At 34.7% G+C, this 21,083-nt stretch overlaps 1 protein-coding gene across 6 annotated transcripts in view; it reads left to right on the top strand.

Moving 5' to 3' along the window:
* The window catches only part of LRBA (LPS responsive beige-like anchor protein), a 718,950-nt gene that overhangs the window by 58,025 nt on the left and 639,842 nt on the right, over nucleotides 1-21,083 (top strand). For all 6 annotated transcript variants that reach the window (XM_087437546.1, XM_087437548.1, XM_087437549.1 and 3 more), the window contains exons 3-4: nucleotides 17,636-17,867; nucleotides 18,089-18,189. In XM_087437546.1, the coding sequence (XP_087293672.1) occupies nucleotides 17,636-17,867; nucleotides 18,089-18,189 (333 nt within the window). The remainder of the gene's footprint in view (nucleotides 1-17,635; nucleotides 17,868-18,088; nucleotides 18,190-21,083) is intronic.

Here is a 21,083-nt window from a genome sequence, read left to right on the forward strand (position 1 = left end):
TTTCTCTCATTCTGTAGGTTGCCTTTTCATTTTGTTGATTGTTTCCTTTTCTATGCAGAAACTTTTTAGTTGATGTAGTCCCACTTGTTTGTTTTTGCTTTTGTTGCCTGTGCTTTTGGTTTCAAATCCAAAATATCATTGCCAGGACCAATGTCAAGGAGGTTTTCCCTAGGTTTTCTTCTGGGGGTTTTACAGTTTCAAGTCTTGACGTTTAAGTCTGAAATCCATTTTGAGTTGATTTTTGTGTATGGTATAAAATAAGGGTCCAGTTTCAGCATGTGCATATCCAATTTCCCATCACCATTTGTTGAAGAGACTATCCTTTACCCATTGTGTATTCTTGGTACTTTTGTTGAAGATCAATTGACTGTATATGCATAGATTTATTTGTGGGATCTCTGTTCTGTTCCATTGGTCTGTGTGTCTGTTTTTATGCTAGTACCATAGTGTTTTTTTTTTTTTTTCTGGTGAGGAAGACTGGCCCTGAGCTAACATCTGTGTCATTCTTCCTCTATTTTGTATGTGGGTCACCACCACAGCATGGCTTGATGGGTGGTATAGATCTGAACCCGTGAAGCCTGGGCAACTGAAGCAGTGCACGCAAACTTAACCACTAGGCCACCAGGCCGGCCCCAATACCATACTGTTTTGATTGCTGTAGCTTTGTAATATAATTTGAAGTCAGGAAGAGTGATGCCTCTAGCTTTGTTCTTCTTTTTCAAGATTACTTTGGCTATTTTTGTGGTTCCATTTGAACTTTAAGATTGTTTTTTCTATTTCTGTGAAAAAAGCCATTGCAATTTTGATAGCAGTTTCGTTGAATCTGTAGATTGCTTTGGGTAGAATGGACATTTTAACAATGTTAAATCTTCTAATTCATGATCACAGGATATCTTTCCATTTATTTGCATCTTCTTTGATTTCTTTCATCAATCTGTTATAGTTTTCAGTGTGCAGATATTTCACCTTCTTGGTTAAATTTATTCCTGAGTATTTTATTCATTTCGTTGTTATTGTAAATGGGATTGTTTTCTTAATGTCTTTTTCAGAGAGTTCTTGTTAGTGTATAGAATGCAACTGATTTTTTTGTATGTTGATTTTGTATCTTGCAACTTTAATGAGTTTATTTATTAATTTTAGCAGTTTTTTGGTGGAGTCTTTATAATTTTCTTTAGATCATGTTATCTGCAAACAGAGATAATTTTATTTCTTCCTTTCCAGTTTGGATGCCTTTTATATCTTTTTCTTGCCTAATTGCTCTGTCTAGGCCTCTAGTACTGTGTTGAATAAAAGTGGCAAGAGTGGACACCCTTGTCTTGTTCCTGATCTTAGAGGAAAAGCTTTCAGCTTTTCACCCTTGAGTATGATCTTAGCTGTGGGCTTGTCATGTATGGCTTTTATTATGTTGAGATCCATTCCTTCTATACATAATTTGTTGAGAGTTTTTATCATGAAAGGATGTTGAATTTTGTCAGATGCTTTTTTTGCATCTATTGAGATGATATGATTTTTATTCTTCATTTTGTTAATGTGGTATATCACATTTATTGATTTGCATTCCAGATAGAAATCTGACCTGATCATTATGTATAATCCTTTTAATGTGCTGTTGAATTCAATGTGCTTGTACTTTGTTGAGGATTTTTGTATCTATGTTTGCCAGGGATATTGGCCTGTAATTTTCTTTAGTTGTAGTGTCCTTGTCTGGCTTTGGTATCAGGATAATGGAGGCCTCATAAAATGAGTTTGGAAGTATTCCCTCCTCTTCAATGTTTTGGAAGAGTTTGAGAAGGATTGGTATTAATTCTTCTTTATACATTTGGTAGAATTCACCAATGAAGCCATCTGGTCCTGGACTTCTGTTTGTTGGGAGATTTTTGATTACGGATTCAGTCTCCTTACTTGTTACGGGTCTGTTCAAATTTTCTATTTCTTCATGATTCAGTCTTGGTACGTTGTATATTTCTAAGAATTTATCCATTTCTTCTAGGTTATCCAATTTGTGGGCATGTAATTGTTCATAGTAGTCTCTTACCATCCTTTATATTTCTGTGGTATCAGTTGTAATGTTTCTTCTTTCGTTTCTGATTTTATTTATTTGAGTCTTCTCTTTTTTTTTTTTAGTCAAGGTAAAGGTTTGTCAATTTTGTTTATCTTTTCAAAAAACCAGCTCTTAGTTTCATTGATCTTTTCTATTGACTTTCTAGTGTCTATTTCATTTCCTTCTGCTCTGATCTTTGTTATTTCCTTTTTTCTGCTCACTTTGAGCTTTGTTTGTGGTTCTTTTTCTGGTTCCTTATGGGGAAAAGTTAGGTTGTTTATTTGAGATCTTTCAGTTTTCTTAATGTAGGCATTGATTGCTATGAACTTTCCTCTTACAACTGCTTTTGCCACATCCCGTATGTTTTGGTATGTTTTTCTGTTTTTGTTTGTTTCAAGAAATTTTTGCTTTCCCTTTTGGTTTCTCTTTGACCCATTGGTAGTTCAAGAGTGTGTTCCTTAATTTCCACATATTTGTAAATTTTCCATGTATTATTGATTTGTAGTTTCATACCATTGTGTTTGGAAAAGATACTTGATGTGATTTCAGACTTCTTAGATTTGCTAAGACTTGTTTTGCAGCCTAACGTATGATCTGTCCTGGAGAATATTCCATCTGCGTTTGAAAAGAATGTATATTCTGCTGCTGTTGGATGGAATGTTCTGTGTCTGTCTTTTAGGTCCATTTTATCTCAAGTGTTATTCAGGTCCAATGTTTCCTTATTGATTTTCTGTTCATACTTTGTTTTATTTGGAATTTTACCAAGAATTAAAAATCACATCTAATTGGAATACAATAACGTATGAATATCCAACACACTTCTTAATCAGTGTGCTTTGCTATTGTCACATATGTTCATATAGATTCTTTATATAGGTGGTCCTTTACAAGGACCGATATGTTGAAAAATATATTTTGTTATTTTTTTTTTCTCCTTTATTTTGGTTAGGGTGCCATGTGGCTTTTTTGTTGTTTCTTGGTCAGTCTTATTATCTGTTGCATTTTATCAAAGCTAAGATGCCATCAGTTGTAACATTTGCCATTATTTTATACAGTATTAAAAAAATATGCCAATTATAATTTTTGATGCCATTGATTGTAAGACACATTCTGATTTTTGACATTTTCTTTAAGAATTGACGAACTTCAGTATATGAATTTTATTTTAGGTAGTATAGGGATGTTACAAAGTATTTTTTTTTAAAAGAAGGCATTGGGTCTAATACAAACTAGCCTTAAGCATGAGGGGGATTGATTGGTCCATAGGTCAAGGAGAGATCATTGAATGAAGCTGCAAGAACCAGGGGAGCTTAGGAACCAGGTGCTGGATCTAGGAAGTTGATGCCACCAGAATGTTCTTTCTCCATTCTTGGTGCAGATGGGTTTCTCTGTATACATGGCAGGGAAGATGTCTGCTTGAAACTGCTAATTTTACATGTCTTTCTAGCTTTTGACCCGAAAGGCCAAAATCCCTTCTTTTCCACTTCTGAATTAAAAAAAAAATTCTTGGTAATGATTTTGATTCACCTGACTTAGGTTACATATTCACCCCTGGATTAATCACTATGACCAGGAGAATGAGGAACTCTATGTACCAGGCCTGAGTTAAGTATCCTCTCTGTGGCCCAGATGTGAGGTGCTGTGACTTTCTTGCCTGAAGAATGCTATAATGGAATAGGGGATGAAGGAAGAGTGAGTGCAGTACAGACAATAACAGCAGATGTCTATTACAGTGGACATTTAGGTTGTTTCCAGTTTATTTCTCTATTGTTAATACAGTTTCTGTTTTCACATCTGATAAATCTCCCCACATAAGAATGTTGGTATGAAATTATTGTAAGAATCTAAAAGTCCATCTTTTGTGGAGAAAAGTTAGTAATATAAATCTTCCATATATTCTAAATTTTGCTATTCCTCAAAAAAGGCCTTGTAGAGTCTTAAAATTATAAACTGTGAAATTTAACAATGTATTTTAAAATAGTTTGCAAGCATTGAGGGAAGGATAACATAGGAGAGCTAGACTTGTTAAAGTAATAAGAGATCTTAAAGTGTATGTGGTGTTGGAGTTTTAAATAGTTGTAAACATAAAGTCAAACCTAAATACTGAAGTAATTGATTCGATTGTGGAATGCATGACATTTTGCTATCTCTTTCATATCCTATGATATTTTGATTCTGAGTAATGTAAGTTCAATGGACTTCTCACTGGTTGTCACACAATGACAGATTTCTGATTTTAAAGTATGTCATTGCTATAAATCACTAGTTTGCTAGATTGAACTAGCAAGCTATTAAAGAACATGGCAGTATTTACTGTAGATAAATGCAAATTTAAAAAGGTTCTGTGTATGAAGGTTTAAATGATTTATTAGCCTTCAGTGCACACATGAATCTGAAGTTATGTAATGGATTTAGAAAATTTCATTTCCTGTGAAGGTTCAAATTTGCATATTTATTCTATAATGCAACTATTTGATCTGAGTCAATAGGATATATATTTAAACTATGTGATATCAAATATGCTTAATCATTTTTTGGTATATTATATGGCAAACCTGTTTTAGGTGTAGGGCAAATGATTAAATATACCAACATTCTTTTATTTTTGGCTGGGGTAGAGAAGAAGGGAGAGTTAAAGAGACTGGGACTATATGTCCTTAGGTGGCTTCAGAATTTGTAATCACACTTGCATTTTAATTTGGTTCTCATTTCCTGCCAATGAGAGATCATCTAGATTAATACAGTTTTGTTTGGGAAATAATCAGTAGAACAATTAATCCTATGGCGAAGTGACACCTCATATACAGTTATTTATTTTTTTGAATTAACTTTTTTATTTTAAGATAATTGTAGATTCACATGCAGTTGTAAGAAATAATACAGAGAGATCTCTTGTACCCTTTACTCAGTTTCCTTCAGTAGGAAAATCTTACAAAACTATAGTACAATATTGACATTGATTACAATCAAGATACAGAAAATTTTCATCATGTAAGGATCCCTTCTGTTGCCCTTTTATATCCACATTTGTTTTCCTCGTTGCTGCATCCCTCTTTAACCCCTGGCAACCATCAATCTGTTCTCTAGTTCTATAATTTTGTCAGTTCAAGAATTTTATATAAATGGAATCATATACTATATGATCTTTTTGTTTTTTTAGCACAGTTCTCTGGAAATTTCATCTAGATTGTTGTGTGTGTCAATACTTTGTTCCTTTTTATGTTGAGTAGTATTCCATGGTATGAATATACCAGTTTGTTTAACCATTTACCTGTTGAAGGATGTCTGAGTTGTTCCCATTTTTTGGCTACGACGTATTCGTTTTTGTGTTAACATAAGTTTTCATTTCTTTTGAAAAAATGCTGGGAGTGCATTTGCTAGATTGTGTAGTAGTTGCATATTTGGTTTTTTTAAGAAACTGCCAATCTGTTTTCCAGAGTGACTGAGTCATCTTACATTCCCACCAGCAACATATCAGTGATTCAGTTTCTCTGCATCCTTGTCAGCTTTTGGTGTTGTCACTATTTTTTATTTTAGCCATTCTGATAGATGTGTAATGATATCTCATTGTGGTTTTAATTTGCATTTCTGTAATGGCTAATGATATTGAACATTTTTTCATGTGCTTATTTGTCATCTGTATTTCCCCTTCAGTGAAATGTCTGTTCTTATCTTTTGACAATTGGATTTTTTGTTCTAATTGAATTGTTTTTGCTGTTGAATTTTGAGACTTCTTTATATATTTTAGATATTATTCCTTTGTCAGATATGTAGTTTGCAAATATTTTCTTCTAGTCTGTAGCTTGTCATTTCATCCTCTTAACAGGATCTTTTGGAGACCAAAAGTTTTTAGTTTTGGTCAAGTCCAATTTATCAGTTTTTCCTTTTATGGGTCTTGCTTTAGGCGTCAAGTCTAAGAACTCTGCCTAGTATTAAATCCTGAAGATTTTCTCCTATGTGTTTTTATAAAAGTTTTATGTTTTACATTTAAATCTGTGATCTATATTGAGTTAGTTTTTGTGTAAATATGATACTTATGTAAAGATGCATTTGTTTGTCTATGGGTAGCTAACTGCTCCAGCACCATTTATTGAAATTCCTCCATTTTATTGCTTTTGCAGCTTTGTCGAAACTCAGTTGCGGGGGGCCAGCCCAGTGCAGTAGGGGTTTAGTTCTCGCTGTCTGCTTTGGCAGTCTGGGTTCACGGGTTCGGATCCTGGGTGTGGACCTATACACCGCTCATTAAGCCATGCTGATGCGGCGTCCCACATACAAAATAGAGGACGATTGGCACAGATGTTAGCTCAGGGCTAGTCTTCCTCACCAAAGAAAACCAGAACTCAATTGGGTATGTTTGTGTGGGTTTACTTCTGGGTTCTCTATTCTGTTCTATTGATTTATGTGTCTGTCCCTCTGGCAATATCTCATAGTATTGATTACTGTAGGAATGTAAGTCTTGAAATTGTGTAGACTAATTCTTCCCACTTTATCTTTTTTGCGATTGTTTTTGCTATCCTAGTTCCTTTGCTTTTTCATATACATTTTAGAATAATCCTTCTATATGTGCAAAAATCTTGCTGAGATCATGATAGGAATTATGTTAAATCTATATATCAGTTGACATCTATACTATGAATGTGTTATGTCTCTATATTTATTTAGATTTTTTGTTTATTTATTTATTTTGTTGAGAAAGATTGGCCCTTGGCTAACATCCGTTCCCATCTTCCTCTGTTTTATATGGGACACCGCCAAGCATGGCTTGACAAGTGGTGCGTTGGTGTGTGCCCGGGATCCGAACCTCTGAACCCTGGGCTGCCGAAGTGGAGCGCACACACTTAACCGCTTTGCCACTGGGCCAGCACCCAGATCTTTTAATTTTTTTATTTTTTGTGAGGAGATCAGCCCTGTGCTAACATCTGCCAATCCTCCTCTTTTTTTTTTTTTCTTTTTTGCTGAGGAAGACTGGCCCTGGGCTAACTTCCGTGCCCATCTTCCTCCACTTTATATGGGACGCCGCAACAGCGTGGCTTGTCAAGCAGTATGTTTGTGTGTGCCTGGGATCCAAACTGGCGAACCCCGGGCCGCTGCAGCGGAGCGCGTGCCCTTAACTGCTTGCACTACTGGGCCGGCCCCAAGATCTTTTTATTTTTTTATCATCATCTTATTGTTTTCAGCATCCAAGTCCTGTCCATGTTTTGTTAGATTTACATCTAAGTATTTCAGAGTTTTTTGAGTGATTGTAAATAGTGTATTTTTAATTTCATTGTCCACATCTTTATTGCTTGTATATAGAAATACAATTAAAAAAGTACAATTTATTTTTATATGCTGTAACCTGTTAACCTTACTGAACTCACTTATTAGATCTAGGAGGTTTTTTTGGTAAATGCCTTTGGATTTTCTACGTAGATTATCATGTTAGCTATAAATAGAGAGTTTTATTTCTTCCTTTCTGATCTGCATGTCTTGTATTTCCTCTTCTTGCTGATAATTGCCCTGGCTGGAACTTCTGACGCTGTGTCAAATAAGAGTGGTGAGAATCTACATCCTTGCCTTGTTCCTGATCGTAGGAGGAATTCAGTTAATTGGACAGTGTGGTTTAGTTTACTTTTGTGCTTTTTAAGACAACAGACTAAAAAATACTATATTTAATTAATCTCAAAACTGCTAAATTCTGAATGTCACAGAACTGAATTTTTCAGACTCCGCATGTCTTATTATGGCAGATTTCACTGTACTTAAATAATAAATACTGTATTAAAATACAGAACAGTAAGAGATTAGATTACATTATAATTTAATTAACATAGAAGCCTTTAGTTTAAGATCATTCCTAACATTGAACAAAATGTGATAAGACTTCACCTTAAGTCAGTTACTAGTAGAGAAGAAAGAAAGTTCAATATGTCGATGGCAACAGGACCATTAGCCTTTACTTCACATCAACCCTTAATTGAGAGAGTTAGCCAAAATAATACCTTACTCCTCAGTCAACATCAGCTGAAACAGGCTATTTAGGTTTACGAATGTGCCATTCTGAGACCACAAGAGCAATGTACTACTTCATAGTGCCAAGAAAGTATTCTCTGAATATGAAATGTACAAAAATTTACTAAAATGTTCAACAATAAAATTTCAATAAGAATTAAAAAGTTTAATAAAATTTAACATGCATTCTTATATATCAGAAGGTCCTTTTAAGGTGATGACATTTGGTTTCAGCCTCATGTGGATTTTCTCACTCAGCTGAAAATCTATTTGTACACCTCTAACACACATATCATATTTATGCAGTATGTATGACAGTATTGCTATAGAAAAAGCCTGAAGAACATGCACCAGACTATTAGTGATGGTTATCTTGGAAGATGGGGTTACAAAAGGATTTCACTTTCAAAATCATACATTCATGACACATTTCAACTTCTCAAAATAAGTATATATTTTCTTTCAACCCAAGGGGAAAAAAATAAAATATATTAACCCTCTCAAAATGCACTGAACATTTATGTGGAAAACTCAACAGAAAAAAAATAATACTTCGTAGTTTCTTCAGTATCTGCAACAAATCAAATTATATGCTTTCTCATCAAAACTGAGGGAAAGAGAGCTCTTAGGCAACAACGATGTAAAATAGACATTACATATACAGTATCAAGTATTACCAATCAAAGGTGAGTAAAACATCATTATTTATCTTTTAGAGTGATGTCTTAATTTTAATGATAGTAAAGTACTTTAATGGGTCACTCCCAAACTATATTTTGCCCAAGATCCTCAACAATTGTGGATGGGGGGACTGGAGTTGAAGATGACATCTCCTATAAATAGGAGATTCTCCTGGCTCTGTTTTTGCTTCTAGACCATTACTCTTCCATTCTTGTGAGAAAGTTCATCATTTTTGGAGGTTCATGCAATTAATCCAACCTTATCACCCAGAATCACTGCTCATCATTGTCGTCTTAACTGACTCCCCTTTGCTCATTAAAGAGTTTGGGATCTCAGCCATAATATTCCACTTCTCCTCATCTGTTATAATCTTGGTAAATTTCAGTATCCACACACATGATATATCTAATTCCTAAAACATAGCTTCTAATACCTAGACTTCCTAAATCCAATTACTTTCCATCTCACTCTACCAGAGCCACACCTTAAATCCTGAAAATTGAAACTCAGATTATTGATTTGAGACTTCTCTTTTTTCTAATATATGCATTTAGTACTATAAATTTTCCTCTCAACACTGCTTTAGCTATGGCCTACAAATTTTGATATGTTATATTTAATTTTGTTTCAGTTCATGTTATTTTTTTTTGTAATTTGTGTTTTTCCTCTCGTTTCTTTGTCATTTTTATGAAGTTTTATTTCTTCCTTTCTGATCTGCATGTCTTATATTTCCTCTTCTTGCCAATAATTGCCCTGGCCGGAACTTCCGGTGCTGTGTCAAATAAGAGTGGTGAGAATCTACATCCTTGCCTTGTTCCTGATCTTAGGAGGAAAGCATTCAGTCTTTTACCATAAAGTATAATGTTAGTTGTGGATTTTATGTAAATGCTCTTTATCAAGTTGAGGAAGTTCCCCTTTATTCCTATTTTTCTGAGAGTTTTTATCATGTGTGGGTGTTGAATTTTTATAATAACTAATTATTGTAGCGTTTCACTCTTGCAATAAGAGATATGCATTCATTCCACAACTATCTGATAGACTTTAACATATAAAGCACATAAAGTGATGTTTACTCCAAAATGTCTGTATTTGGATGGAATATATAAATCTAAATAACTTCCCTCATTCATATTACTGATGTTGTTATGCCGGTTATTTATGATGTTAATATACTTGATAATACAATCATTTATCACCTACATTTTAGGAATGACTGAAGTGATGTGTAAGTGGGCATCTAGCTGAAACCAAGCAACATTATTTTGGCCTAATACCTACACTGAAGCTGAATTTTCTCATATCTTTAAATATAATTGTATCTTTTAAAAAACGTGACTGTACTGTACCTACTGTCCTACAACTTTTAAAAACATTTAGTAGTACGTCGTGAATATCTTGACCTGCCAGTGCATATAGATTTATATCCCTTTAAAGGTTACATGATATTCTATTATATGGATGTACCATAGTTTATATATCTGTTTCTGTATTGGTGGATATTTAGGCTATTTTGAATATTTTATTTATTTATTTATTTTTTGGCGAGGAAGATTGGCCCTGAGCTAATATCTATTGCCAATCTTCCTCTTTTTGCTTGAAGAAGATGGTCCCTGAACCAACATCTGTGCCAATCTTCCTCTACTTTGTATACGGGACACCACCACGGTATGGCTTGATGACCAGTGTGTAGGTCCGTGCCTGGGATCCAAACCTGCGAACGCAGGGCTGCTGAAGCGGAGAGCGCAAACTTAACCACTATGCCACGGGGCTGACACCTCGAATATTTTATAAGCAGTACTGCAATATATATCTTTGTATCTTATTTTCTGAGCTTTTCTGTGTGTAATTTTTTAGATGATTTTTTTTTTTTGGTGAGGAAGACTAGTGTGAGCTAACATCCATTGCCAATCCTCCTCTTTTTTGCTGAGGAAGATTGGCCCTGGGCTAACATCTGTGCCCATCATCCTCTACTTTTTTATACGTGGGATGCTGCCACAGCATGGCTTGAGAAGCGGCGCGTAGGTCCGCGCCCGGGATCCGAACTCGTGAACCCCAGGCTGCTGAAGTGGAGCGCGTGCCCTTAACCACTATGCTACTGGGCCGGCTCCTGGATGATATTTTTATAAGTAGTTGAATTATTGGGATCTGCCTTTTCTGAGTTCTAAATGCCTCCCACCTCTCAGAGTGATTAGATGTTTGAGATGAAAAAAGAATTTTCCAGTATCCAGGGTTATGGAGTATAACTTCTTACCAAAGTTCATACTGTAGCCATTCTTACTTAGAATTTTTTCTCTGCCTTCTTCCCAACACAGAGATGTAGAGTATGATTTTAAAGCCTGGCTATACTTTTTTCTTAGTTTCATTTTTCTCTTCTCATTGCCAAAACTGTCCCCTTGCCATATCAACTGCTTTTTTTTTTCGTTGGTACTTTCTTTTCAATTTTGTCTAGATATTCCTAATAGTACTCATTCTCATTTCTTATATATTTGAAACCAAAATTGACTCAGCTAAATATCTTAAATTTTATGTAAGATAGTTCCTGGTTGGGCATCTGTTACTGTATATTTAAACATTGTAGCCTAGATTATTTGAGATAGGAATATTTTCTGATTAGCTCTCAAATAGTCGTAAAACCAATAAACAGAGCTACTTTATTCTTCAAACATTTTGGTTACTAGAGATTTAATATATTGTGCTGTGTATCATTCTTTTACTTAAATAATATGTGCTACAGTAAATTCTCACCACGATTAGAGACCCCAAGATATGTTCAGTTTTGTTTGTTATTAGACTTTAAAACTTGTCTCTGACTATCAAGGCTTGCATTATTTTGCTTTAATAAATTTAATACATGAAGTCTTTACTGTTTTGATTCTAGAATATCCAATGATATCTTTGTGTGTGAAAGCTTGATCTTATTATATATTTCACTAAAATTAAACTTTTTGAAATATTTTATTATGTGGACAAATGTAGTAAAGCAGCTACTGTTGTTTATCCAGAGATATTATATTTCATGGAGCAAGAATTGCTATTCATCTTTTTTACTTCTGGTGTGTGTATTCAATTTAATTGTATTTGGTTATCACTTTGTATAAAAAGAATTTTTCTAAGGCACAAAATGAATTGTAGTCACTTAAGTTAAATGCAGAGCTAGCCTTGGTGGTCTAGTGGTTAAGTTTTGGCGCCGTCTCTGCTGTGGCCAGGTTTCCTTTCCCAGTCAGGGAACCACACCAGCCATGTTTTGGTTGTTATACTATGGTGGCTGCATGTTGCTGTGATGCTGAAAGCTATGCCACCGGTATTTCAAATACCAGCAGGATCACCCATGTTGGACAGGTTTCACTGGAGCTTACAGATTGGACAGACTGGGAAGAAGCACCTGGCCACCCACTTCTGAAAAATTGGCCATGAAAACCTCATGAATAGCAGTGGAGCATTGTCTGACATAGTCCCAGAAGGTGAGAAGATGGCACAAAAAAACTGGGCAGGGTTCCACTCTGCTGTACACTGGGTCTCTAGGGATCGGAATTGACTTGAGGACACTAACAACAAACTAAGGACACCAGTGATATTGGATTAGGGCATAATGACCCTATCTTAACTAATTACATCTGAAACAACTCTATTTCGAAATAAAGTTACATTCTGAGGTACTGGGGGTTAGGACTTCACCATAAGAATTTTGGGAGGATACAGTTCAACTCATAACAAGGGACGTCTGGCATAGTGGTGGTGTAGAGCAGGTATTAAGCTATCTAGTAAGAATACAGTCAGAGAGTAGGCTGCTCTGTGGTTTCTGTTCCTGAACTTATCAGGGCACACTACTATCTTTTAAAAGTAGGTCAGAATAGACACTGTTAGTGAATTAACACTTGCTATAGTAAAAGAGATGGGAATGGGCATATGTCACTTGAGATAGTTATATATTTTTTCAATTTCTGAGAAAATGCAGCTGATAACATTATCATATGTGTAGTCAGGATATGGGTTTATAAGCTGATATAAGAGAGAAGCCCCAAATAACAGTGGCTTAAACAAGGTAGAATTGTATCTGTCCTTCAGGTGAGAGTTTGGGTAGTGAAATGGTCCAGGGTTACTGAAGCAGTTCTGCAGTTAGCAGGATCCATAGATCTTTCTGCTCTGTTATCTTCAACATGAGACTTAGAGCGTAGATTCCAAGATGACTACTCTAGCTCTTGCTATTATTTCAGCATCTTTTGTAAGAGGAAGGAGGAAAGTTGCAAAGAGAAATCATGTACCTTTCTTTTGAGAGTAATACCCAGAAGTTGCACTTATTACTGCCTTTTCTCATTGGTCAGAACTTGGTCACATGGCTGGTAGCTTCAAGGAAAGCTGTGAAGTGAGATCCTTTGCCTGGGTGCCATGAACTAAACTTAAAACTCTATTATTATGGAAGAAGAAGAAAATGTAAATTGGGAGACATTGCAGTCCGAGCTACAGCATTGAAATTTTTCCTCAACTTCTTCCTATTAATTAAGTTTTTAGTGACTGTAAACATGTATAGGGTTGCATTCACTTAGGAATGGATTCTTATGTATAAATTGAATACCTTGAGATTGACACTTTTAAAAAGTAAAGACATTTTGAAGGATGCAGATAAATAAAAGAAGGTTATACTTTACTTTGTTTTACAGACGAATAGATGGATCCAGAGAAAAAAAGTGTTTTGTCACAAGAAATAGACAATATCTAGTTAGGGACATAAGCTGTGATTGTACTCTGCCCAATTTATCTGCTATGCCTTACTCCCTGCCACATCTTTGAGGAAAAATTTAGCAAGTTTCCAGGGAAAACTTAGCTTTACTTTGAAGTATTAGAATTTTCTATTTATTACAGTCTTTCCAGTTTTATAGATCTTTTGAAGAGAAGATAATTATTTTTGGTTATATGTGTTGCTTGGTTTTCTGAAAATACAAGTGCCTTAGGTTTAGTGATTAATTTCAGCTTAAAGCATTTTATTAATATAACCATTGAGAAGAAAATAATCATCATGCCCAATTAAAGTCCTAATATAAAACTTATGAAGCTTTATTTGAATTCTTTGAATAATATGCTTTAAAATTTCTTTAATCTTGTACGTTAAACTATAACCTATAGAAAGCATGTTATGCCACCCTGAAGGTTGCTATAAAAATTGTTTATGAAGTTCAGGCCAAGACTAAAATATATCGAAATGGAGAGTTTTGAAAAATGTTCTATATAGCAAAGGAGACCAAATCATGCTAAAATGCAGAAAAAGACTATACATCAGTTTCCAGCCTACATTATTCAAAAAAATACAACCATAAAAAAAGTAATAAGATTACATTTTCACATTTCATGGCTAGTAAAGTGCATTAGGCTGCTCAGATATTCATAACTTACTGTGACATTTGGGAAGATTACATTTTGTGGTGCAGAGCCATTACTACAGCTCAGATAATAACTAGCCAATGCCTGGACTTGGATTATGATCCCTGTCATTGGAAACAAATTTGTGTTTTGAAGGTTGATCAGCTTCAAATAACTATTAGAAAGGGTTAACATGACATGCTGTAGACCCTGTGCATGCTTTTTAGGTATAATAGATATGCATACATATAATATATCAAATATGCCACACATTTGTATGTACCAATTTCTGCCATGAATTTTCTCCTTGAAAGGCATATTTTATAATATTTAAAGCAATGGAGAAATACTTAAAACACCTGTCTGGATACTACTCTCACAGTATAAACTCGATTTAAAAGCTGGTGAAATATTTGGGGGTTTTTTTTGGGAAATTACTTTCAAAAATTAATTCTATAGCTTCTTGGAAGGGTGGTTACGGATGGTAATAAACACAGGTAAAAATGAAAGATTGATGTAAGTAATATTAAGGTAAAGGTAATGTTTCTTAAGTTAGTTGCAACTAGGTTTTTGACCTATTTAGATCTGTGTAGGAGGATGTCCAAAAGTGTATATACTAAAAACTCTCCCTTTGCCCTCTTTCCTCAGATGCTCAGTTACCTTTTCAGAGGCAATCACTATTTGGTTATTTATGTATCATTCTTAGGTATATGTGTATACGTTTATGTTTTACACTCAAATTGTAGCCTACTATTCACACTTTTTTCCGCTTTGATTTTTCTTACCTAAACAATGTATTTCAGAGATCTTTTAGTGTCAGATGGAGCTGCCGCATTCTTTTCAACGGCTGCATCGTGTTCTACTATATAGTTACACTAACCTATACTAAGGTTATAGTTTACTAACCGTTACCTTATAATGTTTTTTTGGGGGGACTGTTTCTTCTATTTTCTAGACAAAAAATGTTAAAATGAAATTCTTGTATCTTAACATCATTCCTTAAATGTATCTATACAGTAAATTTCTAGTTGTTAAGGTAACCATTTGTGTCTGGCTTCTTCTATTTAGCAATCTCTTGAGATTGATTCATATTGTTAACTGTATCAGTAGTTCCATTACCAAATACTTTCCTCATTTATAGCAATTTTTTCAGTTGAAGCTCTTTGTTTTTCTGGATATATATCATGTCATTTGAAAATAATTGTAATTTAAATCCCTCTGTTCTGATATTTATACATGTTGCTGCTTTTTCACTAAATGTGATTCTGTATCTCCAGAATAATATCAAATGATAGTAATGATAGTACGTCTTAGTCTTGTTTCTGACTTTCATGAGAATCATTTTAATTTTCCTATTTGAGCATGATGCTGGCTTTTCAGATGTGATTGATGTATTTTATTATCAAAGGAAGTCTTTTGCAATTAATAAATGTAGGAAGTATGATGGAAATATAAAACCACCATTTACCAATGCCGCAGTAATAACAGTTGTAGGTAAAATCCATCAGTGGATGCTTAAAATTATGAGAAACAAGATGTTTGTATAGTCTCAAAGTATTCTCCTACAAGATGCTTTATAACTTAAAAATGAAATATAGTAATTTTAAAATGGAAAAAATCTGACAGGCAACACCTTAAACAAGTGATCAAAGCTATCTTCACCATTAGCGAGACATATTGACATTAAGTATCCTCTGAAAGGATACACTGAGAAAGACATACACCACTTCTGGGGTATTTTTACCAAAAATGCATAACCTGAATTTAAAATGATGAAATGTTCAGATTGGAAGACAGTCTGTAAAATGACTGGCAAATATGTTTCAAAAGTGTCAGCATCATGAAAGTCAAAGAATGCCTGTGCAACTGTCTCACTTTTGAGAATACTAAGGGGATGCTCATCCTGGATCAGAAAAAGGACATTATGGTGTGACAAGTGGCAACGTTTGAATAAGAGCTGTAGATTTGTTAATAGTATTGTATCAATGTTAATTTCCTGGTTTTAATGATTGTATTATGATTATGTAATATATTCACATTAGGGGATGCTGGGTAAGGGGTATACAGGAATTCTATACTTTGTGCTTTTTGAGTGTTTGAAATTACTTTAGAAAAAAAAGTTAAAGCAAGCAAATAATATTCAAAAAACCAAAAAAAAAAAAAAAGTCCATATTAGCATTCTTATGTAGCTTACAGAATCTTTGGGTTGACTAGGGAAGCAAGCATGTGTATTTCATAGCCAGGACCATGTAGCTAGGAGAACTGTCCCAATCACATCAAGGGACTCTTGTAGCAGAAACCCAGCTGTCTTCTCCTTATGCTGCTTGTTACTGATGATGCGAAGAATTGTACACTAAAATCTGTGCCGGAGATTTCCTAGAAGAACCAGATGCCTTTACCACTGTGTTTTCCAGGATTTCTTATCTCCCTGCATGGAGATATTGCCTCATGTTGTTCATTTTTCCATTTTTTCTTTCTCATGCCAGTGTACATCTTTGGCAGAACCTGGAACACGTATCGATCCTTGGCTGCGAGGAGTTTTGATTTCTTAATTCTGAACCTTCCTTGCTTTTCTGGAGTAAACTCTATTTGGTCATGTCTGTTCTTTTATGAGCTGTTGGATTTTGTTTTGTAAAGTTCACTTCTCCTAATTCTTGCCCACCTTTTGGGTTTAGGAATGCATAATGAAAAACCAAGAATTTTTCAGAAGGACAGGACTGTAGGTGAATCATGTATGTAATTATTTCTGACAGAGATCTTTTAAAAATCTAGTTAAAAAGGATAGCTCTGCAAAGGTAATTATAAAAATATTTTAATTCCTTTAAGCATTTGGGATTTGTTAAAATTTAAAAACCTTTCCTCTGTTGGAAGATGCTGTGGGTGAGATTGCAAGGTGGAGATAGGTCATTACAGCTTTCTCTGGATGGATTTTCTGATAGTAATAGCAGTGAAATTTTCTTGATTACTGACTTTGGGTGTGTGACTATGTTTAAGTTATTTTGATTATTGACAGAGAAGGAGAGGGATCAAAATGGATAGGTATAATAAACCAGGAATTTGACAAATTGTATAAACTCCAAGTTTTGTGTCCACTCCACTCTGAGCCTTTTTCAAAAAGCTTTTCATTTTTGCTGTGAGCTCATAGCTTGTGTAGGTAGCAAAGGACCTTTAGGTTACTGTGAGTAGTTCACAGAATTCATAATTCATAAATGAAATATTAGATTAGAAACAATTATAGAGCTAAGTTAGATCTGTATTAGTAACAAGGTAGTAGGTAGTGATTTACCTAAGACATATATTTGTCTTATTTGTTTTTGTTGAAAAATATTTCCATTTTTATATTCTAAGTCTTGCTTGACTTTGTGCTATCTTAACTTGAAGATTTTTTTAGAAGTTTATTTTTTAGGGCTGTGTGTGTGTGTGTTTTAAGATGCTTTTATTGTTGTAGGAGGTAGAGAAGAATTCTATGAGTAGTTCTTGCCAGTCTAAAGCTTAGGAGTGCGCTCTAGTTATATTGAAGAAATACTAATGCTTTTAATGTTTTGTTTTTTTTTTCCCCCTTGGAAGTTGGTAGGAGGGCAGTTTGATTTGGAAATGAATTTCATTATCCAAGAAGGTGAGAGTATCATCTGCATGGTGGACCTACTAGAAAAATGTGACGTTACTTGCCAAGCAGAAGTCTGGAGCATGTTTACAGCCATTCTGAAGAAAAGCATACGAAATCTTCAAGTCTGCACTGAAGTAGGCCTTGTTGAAAAAGTGCTTGGGAAAATTGAAAAAGTTGACAATATGATAGCAGGTATGACTTTTTCTGTAGTATAATGGATGTTAAGAAATAAAGTTTGATTCTTAAATACTACGTTTTTCTTATTTTATTTAATAATATTTATTTAAGAAATATTTGAGCATCTAACATGTACCTGTAACTTTAGTGGCCAAACTCTTAAGTAAGCACAGTGTATTTTAATCCTTCAAGAGATATAAGTAGCTTAATTATTTTGTTGTTTTCTTTGTTTTCAGATCTTTTAGTTGACATGTTGGGAGTGCTGGCTAGCTATAATTTGACAGTTCGAGAACTAAAGCTATTCTTCAGTAAACTTCAAGGAGATAAAGGACAATGGGTAAAAAAACCTAAATACTCTTTGGTATTTGAAAGTATCCTCCCCAAACGTATTAGTAGCTTTTAAGTAACTGATATTATTACACAGGGGGTAAATGTCAAGTTGAGGGAAATAGATCAATTAAAATAGCATTTAGATCTATAGAGCTACTTTTGCCATGACCTGACACAGGTGTGGACAAAGAGAACTGGGTGTTCCAGGCAGGCTAGTAATTTGGTCCTTCTTCAAATTGTGGTTCTTCAAATATGTATTTAACATTTATTAGAGGAAAAGGTAAGGACAGAGAAATAAGTGTTAGGTAGCTTCTCTTTCTGTTGATCTGAGTAGTTTAGCTGTGGCCCTTAAATTTGAATAACGGACTCAGTGAACAAAAGCTCTGCAGTTAATTGGATCCATCCTCCTTAGATGCAATTTAGTGGTCGTTTGCAATGGATGGTAGTGGTGGTCAACTTATTTTGAACTCCAGGTGCCTTATCAAACTGTTTCTTCCTACCATTTGGTTACTTATCCCTTAGAGGAATGTTAGTAAATATTTTCTCCATTTTTGTTGCATTTCTAGGCTTATTTTAGAGATCATTGCCCACAGCTGATCCTTAATCTAGCTCTGTTTAAGTATAACTAAATTTGTGCTCTGCAATTATACGCTCTAATTAGTCTGTTAAAATGGTTAGACTCTAGCTTCTTTGTATGAAGCTGTAGTTGTCTGGCTGCTTTTAAGATTTTATCATTGATTTTTAGCAGTTTTATTATGTTTCTCGGTGTGGTTTACCTCGTCTTTATCCTTATAAGATTTCTTGCATCTGTGGGTTTATAATATAATTTTCATCAAATTTGGAAACATTTTGGTCATTATTTCTTCAAATATCATTTTCTTGTACACCCCACCCCCCCCTTGTGGGACTACAATTACATGTATGTTAGCACTCTTGATAGTGTCTCACAGGTCACTGGGATCTGTTCACTTTTTTTTTTCAGTCTTTTCTCTCTGTGCTTCATTTTAGGTTGCTTTTGCTTCTATATATATATTTTTTTTTCATGAGGAAGATTGGCCTTGAGCTAACATCCACTGCCAATCTTCCTCTGTGCTTGAGGAAGAGTGGCCCTGAGCTAACATCTGTGGCACTCTTCCTCTGTTTTGTATGTGGGATGCCTCCACAGCATGGCTCGATGGGTGGTGTAGGTCTGCGCCCAGGATCTGAACCTGTGAACCCCGGGCCGCAAAAGTGGAGCACCTGACCTTAACTGCTACGTCACCGGGATGGCCCTATTGCTATATTTTTAAGATAACTGATCTTTTCTTCTGCAGAGTGTTAATTCCATCCATTAAAAATTTTAGATTTCAGATATTATTTCTGTAAATTCTATTTGGTTCTTTTTAATGTCTTCCATTTTCCTTATTATGTTCATGTTTTCGTTTAAATCCTTGGGACTATTTAGCATATTTATAATAATTGCTTTGAAGTTCCTGTCTACTAATTCTATCATCTCTGTCATTTCCTAGATCAGCTTTTTACTCACTGATTTTGCTTCTGCTTATAGGTCACATTTTCCTGCTTCTTATGCTAGTGATGTTAGACACAGTGAATTATTCCTTGTTGAGTGCTGGATTTTGTCATATTCCTTTTAAGATTATTAGACTGTTTTTGCAGGCAGATAAGTTACTTGTGGATCAACTTTATCCTTTCAGGCTAGTTGTAAAGTGTTTTTGGTCAGGTTTAGATTGGCTGTTACTCTAGGGCTACTTTAGCGTTATTGTTCAGGCCTGACTTTTCTAGGGTCTCTGTGAATGACCCCAAGTTGCAGACATGTGGCAAGAGGTAGTGTAAGACTGTGTTCTCTCCAGGGCCAAATAGGGTCTCAGACAGTTCCTGTCTCTTTATTAGCTATGGGAATTTTTTGACTTATAGCTGTCAATATCTTGGCTCCACTTGGTTGAATTTTAAGGTAGAAATGAACAGTTTGGTATTAAGCCAAAGAGTCAATGCATATTTCTGGAGTTTCTTGTCTGCGTCACTCTTTCCTCTATAGTACTCTTCCCTGAAGCTTCTGTCCACCTCAGACTACCCATACTCCAATTTCTGCCTCATCAACTCAGTGAGATCTTCTTCAAGTTCTGTTTGGTTTCCTTCTCACTGTGCAGTGACCTGGAAAGTCTGGGTAATCTCAAGGCTTATTTTGTTTCCCTTTCTCAAGGATCACAGTCTTGTGCTACCTCTTCTTCCATGTCTGAAAACAGTTTTTGTCTTATACATTTTGTGTAGTTTTTTTTTTTTTTTTTTTGTTTAGTTTTATAGTTGTTTTTGGTGAGTTAGTAAGTCTAGGTTTTGTTACTGTCATGTCCAGAAGAGGAAGTATACTGGTTTGATTTTGGTTTTGATTTATATTCATATAATTTATTCTGAATATATAATTTTTTTGTTGGTGAATATAAAAAATTATCTGTAGGAAAATAGCAAAGGATATGAACAGATATTTACAGAGATAGAAACCCCACAATCAAATAAACACAAAAATCACTAATAATTAGAGTTGTTCAAATTAAAACAGTAGTGATATATCACCTTATATCTATTACTATCAAGGATTATAAAGTTGGCTAATAGCAAGTATAATTGGGGGAATAGGGTTATTTTTAACCTGTGGAATGGTTACTTGTGGTTGGAATGAACACCAGTTGAACCAACCTCAAGAGTAATCTAGCACTACTTAGTCACATAAATTACACCCATATCCAGTGACTTAGTAATTTGCTCCTGAGTGCATGTTCCAAGAAATTCTCACATAGTTCCATAAGGAATATACACAAGGATGTTCACTGAAGCGTTATTTTTGATGGCAGTGGATTGTGTACGTAGGTGTTTATCGTTGGGAGAGTAGATAGGTAAAATGTGTTA

Source organism: Ceratotherium simum, chromosome 12 (genome assembly GCF_057802395.1).
Source record: "Ceratotherium simum simum isolate JZ-2026a chromosome 12, ASM5780239v1, whole genome shotgun sequence".
Taxonomy (NCBI): Eukaryota; Metazoa; Chordata; class Mammalia; order Perissodactyla; family Rhinocerotidae; genus Ceratotherium; species Ceratotherium simum.